Below are 13369 nucleotides of genomic sequence, written 5' to 3' on the forward strand. Positions count from 1 at the left end.
AACTAAAATTCACAGAAAACCTTCGCTAACGACTGCTCAGTTCTCAATAGCCGATATACATAATGTACCTTATAGAATGAATTAACCACTAATACAGTATTGCGCATTGTTGATCAGTTGTTATTTTATTTTCACCTTTTAAATAATAATTTTTCAAATAATTTATTATATGTCTGTCATAAATAAAAAAATATTATCTAATTTTTTAATTTTGTTTTTATTCTACAATTGTTGTGTAATTTAAAGTTTTAAAAAAAATTCTTAAGAACAATTTTTAAAAAATATTCGCAACACCAAAAACGAATTTGGTTTTTGGTTACATTAAGTAAGTACTTTTCTGACTAACGTAGTAATGTATTGTTTAAAATAATGTAATGTATTGTTAAATAAAATTCTAACTTTTTTTTTTGAATATTCAAGTTTTCTTAACTTCTTATGTTCAGAAATAAATTCTCTAAAAAGTTTGTGTTTATTACCCATTTCACAGAGTTATTTCACATCAAATATAAAAAGAAGATTTTTTACCCCAATTTGTTGGTTTCACCCCAGATTTCTCAAAAACTACTGCAGACACAATTCTGTAACCTATCTTATTTTATTTTTCAGGTCAGGGACCATAATAAAACACTAATTCTGTCCCTTAAATCACGTTCTAAAAATTTCAGTATAACCATGTCTTAATTTAGCAAAATCCGAACGAAATTTTCACTACCCTTGCAAACGAAGGATTTTAGGATGTGTTTATATTAATTTTTTCCTTTATTTTCCAGAGAAGCATAGGTTGTGAATATTTCCGGAAAACTTCATGATACAATCGGCATATATATATATATTTGTGTGTGTGTAAAAATGTTTATGAGAATCTATGTAATAATAAACCTATTTACACCAATTAAATATAAATATATAAAACATTTCTTAAAATTAATAAATAAATAGTAATTCTATTAATTTGTAATTTTTTAAAATATTACGAGTTAATTTAGAAAGAACTATTTCTGTTACCGTACAATCTTTTATTTATCAAATTTACTTTTTTGTTTATTTTTATATGCAGCCTATACCTAAAAACAAAAACAAAACATTTTAAAGATGTAAAATTAAATAGCCACAAGTTTTGTTTGTGTGTGTAATACAAAATGTGTGGTGAGTTTGAATATACGCGCGCGCACGCAGGAACAGTAGAGTTTGGGGTATAATGCGCAGGGCAGCCAGGGCACCACGCCTTGGCCCTCAGAAGCCCTGCGCCACCGCTGCCGGCCGCGTATGTTCCGTGTTATGATCCGGGCAGCTAAGCTACCCTTAGTTCCAAGCATCATTGCTCGAGTGTGACTAGCGAGTAAAATACGGTTTATTGAGTGTTCTAGATGTCGTAATTTAAAAAAAAAAAACTAATCGCGTTATGAACAAAATTTTTGTAATTTTTTTATATGTGTAAAATCAGTGAAGTGATTCTGAAGTGACAAATTATATGTTGAAAAGTGTTTTATTACTCAAGATATAACTAAACATACATACATAAACACATCTTAAAAAATAATCTTAATATGAGTGCTGAAACAAAAATTATTAGTAATTATAATTATCAAAAATTTTCTTTGTGAGAAAATCAATATTAATGAATTAATACTACGATAAAAAAAGAAATTAAAAAATAAGTGTGGTGATGAGAAACTTCTATTTATAGTTCACAATGAGGAGCCGCAAAAACAGAAACATTTATACAAGCATCTTTAGAATCCTTGCTTCAGTATTTATTATAGTCCTTCTTCCTGGTCAGTACCCTCAAAAAAACTGACATTTTTTTATTAATTTAATTTTGTATATATGTTTAATAAAACATTTTATTTATTTTTTTAATCCGTGTAATTAGTTTTGACAGGATTTGTTTCGTAAAAATACTAAACAGTGAAACAGGTATAATTGCCACTACTTGTAATTTTAAAATCATTTAGCAGTTTGAAACATGTATTAAGTACGTTTTTACTAAATTTATTGAATATTGGTTGTTGTTACAAACAATCTTCTGAAAGCCTCGTCAAAGATGTATTTGCAATAACAATTTTCAGTATAAAGAAATTAGTAATTTGATATTTTATTGTTCGGATAATCTTAATTATAATTTTTTTGAACTTAATCATTTATCACAAGTACGAAATCATTGTAATATGGACTGTTGTACTTCAAAAACAAAATAAAATACATAAAAAATTTAGCAAATATTTGTGGTAGAAATATTAAAAATAAAGTTTTTTTTTAAACCTCCAAGATCACCGTTAGATATTCCTTCAGAGGATGACATGGATATGACAGTGTAGCGAGTGAAAATGCCATTCCTAACCGGGATTCGAACCCGGGACCTCCGGATGAAAGGCCGAGACGCTACCACTCGCACCACAAAAGCCGGCTAATAATAATTAAAGTTAGAATTTATTTACTGTACCCAAGTTCATTTTTCTTTATTTTTTTGTAAAAAAATTCTTATATTTCTGTCTTTTAGTGAGTTTGTTTAAACACCTTTAACGAAAATAATAGTAGCAGATACTAAGAAACTTCTTTATAAGTGTCAATCATATTATAACTTTTACCTATACAAGCGTGCACTTATGTGTTTCTCTCTCTCTCTCTCTCTGTGTGTGTGTGTGTGTGTGTGTGTGTGTGTGTGTGTGTGTGTGTGTGCGCATGGATGTATGCGCTCTTTATTACACACACATACATGCAGACACACACACACACACACACACACACACACACACACACACACACACACACACACACAGAGAGAGAGAGAGAGAGAGAGAGAGAGAGAGAGAGAGAGAGAGAGAGAGAGAGAGAGAGAGAGAGAGAGAGAGAGACACCTTCACCTGCTTATTTACATATTCTTGAGTACATAATTTCAAATCTCAGAAAATACTAAAATCTTTTCCATTTACGGAAAGGACATTCTTAAAAACCGTTCTATAAATTAAGTATAATTTTATAATATTTTATATATATTTATATCTATATATATTTCAAATACATAAAAATATAGTAATTTATAAATATACGTATATATATTAAAAATCGTTACGGACCTGATTACGCAGATTACTATGGTAATAATCCAAAATTTCATGATAAACATATTAAATTGGAAAGAAGAAAATATTTTACGTTTAAAAATTATTGAGATGAAATATCTTTATTATTTTTAAAAAAATGTATCTTTTTTTAAATTTTGTATACAATCCTAATAATCTATTTTAATAGATAGTAATTTTCATTTATTCATCACTTAAGCGAATTTTTTTACGGGATTCTGCATTTACGAATAAAGCAGGAGAATAATTATGACGAGCTTTAATTATGTGGACATTAAACAATGTAAAGTTCAACGTAACCCAGTTAAAATGACTTTGATTAATAACAAAAGTCATTATAGTCGTAATATATCTGTTGACTTATGTTTTGTAAATTATCTTTATTGAACATTTATTTTAAGTTCAGAATTATCGAAAAAATAATAATGATTAACAATTTAACAATAAATATACAAGTGTTAAATAGATAATTTATAATCGTGTAAATAGATAATTTAACAGGTTATGCAAATATTAATTTTGATATGAAAAACGAGTGTTGAGTTCAGAATTACCTGATGTGTTCAACAAAATCGCACTACACAACTCATTGGAATGTGTCATACCCAATGTCAGTGTCCCTTTTTTTTCTTTAGCCTCCGGGATCACCATGTTAGGTATTGTTTCAGAGGATGAGATGATGGCAATTTTGTAGCGTATGAAAATGCCATGCCTAACCGGGATTTAAATGATATGTTGTACAGATATGTAATCGAAATGACTCTATCAATACTCGTGTAGTTTAACTCTTTTGGTGGAACACCAAACCAGAGAAAAGTTTGATGGATTATTACGGCTGGATGCCAATTCTAATGGTTAACAAACAAGTTATTCTAGTACTACTGCATTACTATTATACTCAATATTATTATAATTCTTACGAACTAAGATCTAAAGTTTACTCTAAAGATGATAAACATATTGCCTACTCCAGACTATTTCAATTCGTTTTCAATAGTCTAGTGCTTTTTTCAACTCCTTATTTTTTTCCAAAAGGCGAAAAAGTATTAAATTAAGATTTATTCCCGATAAACAATTAGCATTGCCGTTTTAATAGATTGAATTATTTCGTTCCTTGAAAATTATTGTTACGTACTGAAGTACATACATATTTATACGTAGAATATGAGTCCATAAAATTTAATAAAAAATGGAAAATGATCATTTATTATATATTTTTTAACATAGGCTGTATAACTTAAAATTAAACATTAAAACACTAGATTTATGTGTTATGTACGATCAATGAACTAGTTTTACATAGATGAAGGACAAAAAATAATTAAAAAGAAACCGCAAAACTAATTGTTTTAAATCGTTACATTTTTTTAACAAATCTAAATACTAGAATAAATAAAATAGGTTTTAAATTAATTTTATTAATTACCGCCCGTTGGTACTGATATATAATTTATTTATATAAAACTTTCTACTTACCAACAATATTTAATAGTATGTTCGAGCACTTTCGGATTAGTAATCCATCCTCAGGAACATTTATGCGTTATAATTATTTACTTCACATATCATTGATTATACTTGAATTACAAAAAAAAAAAAATATAAATATAACAACTGATCGTCAAAATGTACAATAATGTCAACGTTATCCCTCATGTATAAAGGTCTCAATTGTTATGTTCATTAGTATGAAACAGTATAACCAACCTAAGAAATCAACATTTTTATTATTTAAGTATATATAATATTTTGCTATAATATTTGTTTTATGAAGGTTATTGGAATATTCAAGAATATTTATAGAATTATCTGGGTTGTAATTATGATTATTTTCTAAGATATGGTAACAAAATTGGATCGTTCTTTATTACCCTTATTTATACAATTATTGTGCTCATTAATTCTAATCGAAAAAGATCGGTTTGTCATCCCGATATATTCCAGATCGCAATTTGCGCATTTTAAATATACTCCCTGTATACTCCCTGTTTATCTAAATTAAATTTATTGTTATATTTTATTATTCTATTAGGATCTTTGTTATTTATATAGTTAATTATTTTATTATTCATTGTATATGTAGTTTTTAATTCAGAAGATTTAAATATTTTATTGAATTTTTGTAATTTATATTGTATTCAGTTTTAGCATATTTGTATCCGTTATTATTATTTGTTAGTTTTATATAACGAATATATTTCATTAAATTTAAAATATTTATTTATTTTTAACATATAACTATTTTTAGTGACTGCTCAATTAGATTTTGTTTGTCAGTTTAAGGATTTATCTAAAAAATAAATATTTAGTATTGAAAATAATTTGTATTTAAATTATATAACGAAACGATTAATAACCCAAAGGTCAAGAATAAAATTTTACATCAACCGATACGTTTGTATTTCACAAGATCTCTTATTTTCAATTTCCATTAATTATTTCTTTTTAACTAAGGTTGTTATTCATTTTAAGAGGTAAAGGTACATATTCAAATTAAAAAATTTTTTACCTTCAACAGAATCAATTTTTTTGCCAGCAGTTTAAAATTCCCACCCGTTTGGGTTAATAACATAATGATATAACAAATTTATGAAGTTCAGGAGAGCGGTATCTGATGTGGACTGACGGGAGAGGAAACTAGAAATTATAAAAAAAAGAAAATTCCGTTATTCCAGGAACGTGTCCATTGATAATATATTAAATTATTTATTATTCTCTTTTATCCGTTGATTTATCTTAATTTTACTTTAAATAAATAAATCATAATTTTAGAATTCGAAACCGACTGAATATTTCTATAATTTTATCACCATTTAATTCTTAACGGTCCAGCGGGCTAGTCTAGCGATTTACTCATCGCAAATCCGTTGTTTAACAGCTGATTTTTGAAGTCAAAGGTTCTGAGATTTGAATTCTAGTAACAGCTTGTTGCTTTTATATGGATTTGAATACTAGACAGTTGACAACACTGTACTTTGATAGTTGGGGTTCAATTAAGCATATGTATCATGAATGGTAGGCCTGAGTCTGTATAACAGACTACACCTCATTTACATATCATATATATCATCATCTTCATCTGATTTGGCCATGGGAGTGATGCTTTTTTCACTAGTTGAACAGATTGAAATGTACACATTAGGAAAAAATAGAAGAAAAAAAAATACGAACTGAAAATTAAACAATCAGATTTATTTAAACGATCTAGAACTGAGAATTTTTCGTACTTCAACAGAGCCTATTCCGAAATAATAGATTCACTATTCACATTTTAGGATTAAGTACAATAATAATTATACAGTAGTTAATGTAAAATATACCAAAAAAATTACAATGAAATTGTAAACCGTACGGTAAGAGTCTCACAGATATCATTTCTTCCGCTCAAAAAACAAAAATTACTGTAATATAAATAAAACTGTTTTTAGCCAAATGATACTGATATAAAAAAGGTAAAACACTACATTTCTATTAACAAAATCTGTCATTAATTTTAAATTTTGTTTTAAAAAAATACATGTTAAATATGTATAATAGACAATAGATATACAATAATAAATAGTAAACAATGTTTAACCGTTCCATCTAATAAGCAAAAAATAGAAATATATTCTACAAAACTCTTACTGGACCGATTTCATTTATTAAACAAGGAATAATCATAAGAATCGTATTATTTTTGTAAATGTATTATGTATTACATATAAATGAAATCCTGCCGGTAAGAGTTTTCTAACAAATTTTTCTATTTTTTGCTTATAATACGGAACGCTTAAACATTGTTTATTATCCGTTATTGTATATCTGTTCTCTACTACATATATTGTATTTTATATTGCATTCTTTTTTTAACAAAATTTTAAATTAATAACAGATTTTGATAATAGAAATGAAGTGTTTTACCTTTTTGATATCAGTATCATCTTATTAAAAACAGTTTTATTTATATAACACAAAGTTTTGTTTTTTGAGTGAAAGTAATGATATCTGCGACAATCTTTCCGTACGATTCAATTTGATATCACTGCGTTTTGTTAGATTATTCTTTATGAATACTGATTGTTTTCTTATGGATTTGTTATTAAATTTCTTTGCCTTTCTAGAACAAAAATATATATATTTTTTAAATTTCTCGGTGAATTTTTTTTTGTTGATAGTCATATCAATCACTTCATACCATATTTTTCAATTTTTAATAAAAATTTTCACGAATCGAAGATCCGTGATGCAATAATCCACTTAGTTTGTAAGTGTAACCCTCGATTTTTATCGTATCCGTGGACACACTTTTTATATTATTATTATTAAACGACCTTTTTTCTTCTTCGATTAGTTAAATATTTCTAATTGTAGAATAAAAATTTTACCAATCGACTTTATTTCTGTTTTATGTAACAAATGTTTGATGCCACATTTACAACACCTTCCTATGGTTCGTGTATTTTGTGTTTTATTAGCAGCTATAATTTCTTGTAAATTAATTCTTTATCTTTTTTTTAAAGTGATGGGAATTAAAAAAATTGTTTCATCTTCAGTACTTACATTTACATAAGACCATTTACTATTAAAACAAGCTGTAGTATATCATTTTTAAATTTTATTATTTCAATTACATTATAAAGTTTTTGTGCGATGCTACCTAGTGTCGTGATTCGTAAACCCACCTTTTTTGAGGAAAAGTGACATATTCGAGTCCTGAGGTTCATCAAATGAAAGAATAACGTTTTCTAAAAAAATTCGAGGTATTTTTTGAAAGTATTCTTTATTACAAATCTAGTTGAATTGAAATATACTGTTTTCATGCTTATTTTTTAATTTTATCCCCCCATTTTTGTTTCACTTTTAGGTTATGTCATGTTTAGAACTGTAAACATAGTTCGTTGACTTTGTCGTGCCGTCCAGTTCTGCGGACTCTTACCGGCAAAGTTCTAACGAACCTCTTCATTTAGTATTAATATTAAATATATTCATATAAACATTTTATTTAAAGGTATTATTTAAACCTGTATATTAAAAAAATATTTATTTAAGTGTATTCTTACAAAAAAAAAAAAAAAAAAATATATATATATATAATTTCCGACTCAAAATTATTTAATACCACGATAAATCTACCGTAGATTCGGTGTTATGCACAATTACAAATATGCTAATAAATTTAAAATTAACTACGGCAAACATTTTCAATCATAGTAGTATTACAAAAATCCTTTTGTTCGATCAAATTTTGTGGGGGGGTTTCTTTTATATGTTCTTCTCTTTGATCTGTATATACTCACTCAACAATTTATTAAATTTACTTTAACTAAATTAAAAATCTGATCAGCAGATTCTTGTATGCACATTTTCATTGATTTCTTACGGTGATACATAACACCCTCATAAGATTTTAAATTAACTACGTATTTCAATTGTAAATTTTTCAAAAAAATTATTAGTACCTTTAAGACGCAAGTAAATATGGTTTCAAAAGTAAATAATATTGATGTTTTTCTTTTTTCATTTTAATGTGAGTAAAAAAATCGTTACTTTAACTATTATATCAATTTAATTCAAATTATACATCACCTTGAATACTATTAGTTAGATTCTCATATAAGCTACCACTAAATGTTATAGAAAGACTTGACCGAACAGACTTGACGGTACAAGACCTAGAAAATGTTGGAATAATTCGTTTGTTCGTTACCCCCTATGAAGCATTACCTCATATTTTCTTTTATTATCATACAAAAATTCCGGAATGTAATATTTTTAACCTCTATGTACACATGACGGTGACCTAAATACAATCAGGAAGTGGTTTAGTTAAATAAGATAAATTGTTCATGTACTTGAATGCAGAATAATAAATTATGGAATAAAATAATAGTTTTTCACAAAAATTTCAGCTGATTGAAAACTTTAATACAATGAAAAAGCGACACATACAAAATATTATACAATTTAATTTTGTCTCGTTGTGTGTGCGTGTGTGTGTGTATGAGCTATATTATATATTTTTTAAATATCAGTCTTTTCTAATTAAGACATTTTTATTATAACATGTAATTTTTTTTAATATTTTATTATATGCACTACAAAAAAATAAAATAAATAAATAGTATTATTATCGGAAATTTTATTTCGCAGAAAAGTAACCTACAATTATAAAAGAAAAGTTAATTATATTACTTTATACGGCTGCAACGAATATTTTAATTTTTTTTTAATCCACCAAAATATCCGATTTTTTTTATGTCAAAAATTAATCTAATTTCATGCAGAAACCACAATAAAGCACACCACATTTTTCTTTAGGAATTTTTTTGTTTAATATCATTCAGGAAACCAATGCAATATTTTATATATCATTTTTTTTTTATAAAAGTTATTTAATCTATAACAGTTAGAAAAGTTATAATACAGCCTTAAAATATATTTTTAACAAAGAGAAGAAAAACTTTCAGGAGTTATAAGTAATAAAAGAATTCAATTTTTTTACGTAAGCTAATATTTATTATTAGCAATATTGAGAACGATACCGAAATAGAATATCATAAACATGTGAGCTATTTTTCTATTAAAGACCTATCCATAATTTATCGGAAGTAGGGATAGAAATGTTTTTAATTATTAACAGTTTTTCCCCATCAAAAAAAAAAAAAGAAGTATTTGTGTATTTTATATAAAATTAATTCATAACCTTCGTTTATGGTTTTACATCTGCATTAAAAAGATTATATTATCAATTAAAGAAACCTAGTTTAAACATGAAAACTCTTTGTAATAATTTGCTAATAATAAAAAAGAAATACTAACTTCTTTTCTTCAATTTAGGCTTTTAGTTGAGCACGAATTTTTAAAAATACTACGTTTGATATTAAAAATATTCGTTTTTACTTTATAAGTTTTGTACCTTATTATACAATTTAAAAATATGGCATCTAGAATGAATGACTTTATACTCATTTATAACATTTTTTAAAATTAAAATAATTTTTTTATTGGAATGCATTATTTAATTCTATTCCGGTCGAAGAAACGCAATTTTCTTGTATTGTTGTTACTTAACAAACTTATAAATTTAAATCTTTTTTAAAATCAAATTAAGACCTAGAACGGAATACTTTATTTCGTAATTTTTTTCAAATATACTGCAGTAGTTATAAATTATTATAAACGACAAATGTTTATTTAACTTCTATAACAAACTCGTACCCGAAAATATTTAATAAATAGGAATAATCAATTTGCAAAATTATAATACGATTAGTAGGATGACTCATTCTAATTATACTAATTTAGAAGGTTATTCAGTAGGTCTTTAATTTTCCCAACTAATTGGTACCTTTTTAAAATAGATGAAACAAAGGATAATATAAACCTCAATCAAACAAAATCAGTATAGTTCATAATATCATTTTAAATCATAATGGAAAATCATTTTTAATTAGAGATTATTAGTTAGGATGAAATTCGTTTATAAAAATATAAAAAAAACAAAGCTTCCTGTTGTTAAAAAGAATTCAATTATTTAAGTAATAAATTTTTAATTGCTGTAAATAAACATTTTTAACAGGGCAGCTTTTACGAAAGAGATCTTTACTAAATAAAGAATTAAAGTAAAAAAAAAAAAACGTTTAAAATTATATTTTGAGCGTCGATTATATTTCATATTTGGTTTCATGACTTCTTACGCGGATTCATACAACACCCTCATAAGATTTTAAATTAAATACGTATTTCAATTGTAAATTTTTCAAAAAAAAAAAAAATTAGATCCTTTAAGACGCAAATAAATATTGTTTCAGAATTAAATAATATCATTTCAATGTTTTTTTTTTTTTTCATTTTAATGTATCATAGTAAAAAATTGTTATTTTAACGATTATATAAATTTAATTTAAAATTATACATCATCATGAATACTAGTAGTTAGATTCTCATATACGCTACCATTAAATGTTATAGAAAGACTTGACAGAACAGACTTGACGGTACAAGACCAAAAATTTCCAAAAAATTTTCAGCTGATTGAAAACTTTAATACAAAGAAAAATATACAAAATACAATACAAAATCACATACAAAATATTATACAATTTAATTTTGTCTCGTTTGTGTGTGCGTGTGCGCGTGTTAACAATATTATTTTTTTTTAAATATCAGTTTTTTCTAATTAAACAATTTTTATCATAACATGTAATTTTTTAAATGTTTTATTATTTTACATGCACTACAAAAATAAATAAATAATTTTGTTATCGGAAATTTCATTTCACAGAAAAGTAACCCACAATTCTAAAAGAAAAACTTAATTATATTACTTAATAAAGGTCTTTTTTTATTTATTAAATTTTTATTTAAAATAAAGAGTAGATAATTGAAAAAGTAGAATATATTAATTTTTTAAGAAATATTTTGTACTATAAAAAAAGTAAAAAAATATAAATGTTCAACCTAGTTATGAATTATTTTGTTTTATTTTATTGGTAAAAGGTAAGGCGATAGAATTAATATACTTTCTGCGTCTAGAACATTCCAATAATTCTGGAACTTTTCAAAGAACTTCTCTTTAAAAGGTCAAAGTAATCTATAAACCGTTGTCCGTAAAATTATTGGATTTTTTCCCCAGTTAATAAAAAATCGCAGATAAAACGTCGGTAGAATAGATAAAAATCGACAATTGCTAAGATAAAAACGATTTCGTAGACAATATCTCATTCATAAATGTATGTCAGCCCGGATGAATCGCTTGACTCTGTTATCTATTCATATTTTCCAAACCAAAACTGTTTTGTTATTTATAACATCCATATTTATTGGGAAAATTTACGATGCGAATCGATTCAATGAAAGTGAACAAAAAGTAAATTTTAAATACGACCGGTAAGTTTATGTTTCATAAATATTTTTCTGATCTATGATTTGATTTTACTTTTTGATTTAGCAAAAAATGTTTAAAAATAATTTTTTTTTTACTATGATTTTTAAAAATTAAATGCTGATTTTTTTTTCAAAAATAGTGGCTTACGCGTTTTGTCTAAATATCACTGATTGTTTCTGTATTTAATGAATAAACGCACTTCCGTCGGCTAATTTATATTTCGAATTATATCGATATTACTCTTTCATTTTTACAACCTGTTTATTATTTATCGTTAGATAATCTATTAGGAAATATATTGAGCAATCTGTCAAAAGTTTTTATTGATTACGAGTGAAATTTGTTATCTTATAATTTTATATGTAACTTGATATTGTCTGAAAATTATTAAAAACTCATAGATTTCTGCTGGTTCTTAAGGATAACAATTTACAGTGGAATATAAAATTAAAATAAATTATTACTAATTGTAACGCAGTTTGCAATATAAGAAAATTATTTGATGATTTTGGTTCAGTTAATTGCGTTATTAATTTATAAAGTCAAGCTTTATTTTAATTATTTACTTTTTGTAAATTAATTTTTTTAGAGAACCGTTATTTACAAAAGAGATTAATGGAACTTTATGAATGAAGTGATACGTCATATTTGAATAAAAACTAGTAAATTTACAATTTACCATTTGTAATTTACTGAAAATGGAAAAAATTGTTATAGCATACTTTTACAGTGTTGTTTTTAGTTTATTCTATCGTGATCCAGCTCTCGCATCAAAAAAATTCTGTTAGAAACGGATGAATCTAATTTCAGTTACAGATTAGTTAAAAAAATTAAAGGAGTTTAAAAAATATTTAATTATTAAAAACATTATTCTAGTCTGTAAATGGTTGAATTACTTGAGAGTAGTTTCGGTAATAAGTAAATATAAATTTAGATGTTCGAAATTCTAATGTTATCGGTGTTTATTTTATATTTTTTATTCAAAAAAAAAAAGTTTGTGCTTGTTATCATTACCATCATTAATATTCATCACATTTATAGAATAATTCATAAAAAGCAACCGATTGTGCTCAACGGTAAATCCATTTATCTTGCAAGTAAAGTATCATTTATTTTCTATATTTCATAATACTCTACTTCATACTCTAGATAGATAAAATCTGGTGGTATATCACGAGAAATATAATTCTTTATTTAAGAAGTTACACAATGAAAAAACATATCTGTTCTCCGCGTAAATCAGAATAATAATAAAAAATGAGCACCTGAAAATAATAATATTTCGTTTTATGATATAAAGCACTCGAATCAAAAAATGCATTAAAAAAGGAAAAAGTAATTTATTTTACTTTATTCGTAAATCGTTCTGGAAAGAAGAATTTCTTTCCTTAGGTGCAGGTCTAAAGATAGAGCTCAC

At 25.5% G+C, this 13369-nt stretch overlaps 2 protein-coding genes across 6 annotated transcripts in view; one reads left to right on the forward strand and one right to left on the reverse strand.

Annotated features, from left to right (window-relative positions):
• LOC142322266 (N(4)-(Beta-N-acetylglucosaminyl)-L-asparaginase-like) overlaps positions 1 to 13369 on the reverse strand; it is an 869152-nt gene that overhangs the window by 401021 nt on the left and 454762 nt on the right. The gene's annotated exons all lie outside the window — the stretch shown is intronic.
• LOC142322267 (zwei Ig domain protein zig-8-like) overlaps positions 1257 to 13369 on the forward strand; it is a 694854-nt gene continuing 682741 nt past the window's right edge. For both annotated transcript variants that reach the window (XM_075361166.1, XM_075361167.1), the window contains exon 1: positions 1257 to 1775. In XM_075361166.1, coding sequence (XP_075217281.1) covers positions 1694 to 1775 — 82 coding nt within the window. In that variant the 5' untranslated portion in view covers positions 1257 to 1693. The remainder of the gene's footprint in view (positions 1776 to 13369) is intronic.

The sequence above is a fragment of the Lycorma delicatula genome, chromosome 3 (assembly GCF_047948215.1).
Source record: "Lycorma delicatula isolate Av1 chromosome 3, ASM4794821v1, whole genome shotgun sequence".
In the NCBI taxonomy this organism is placed as follows: Eukaryota; Metazoa; Arthropoda; class Insecta; order Hemiptera; family Fulgoridae; genus Lycorma; species Lycorma delicatula.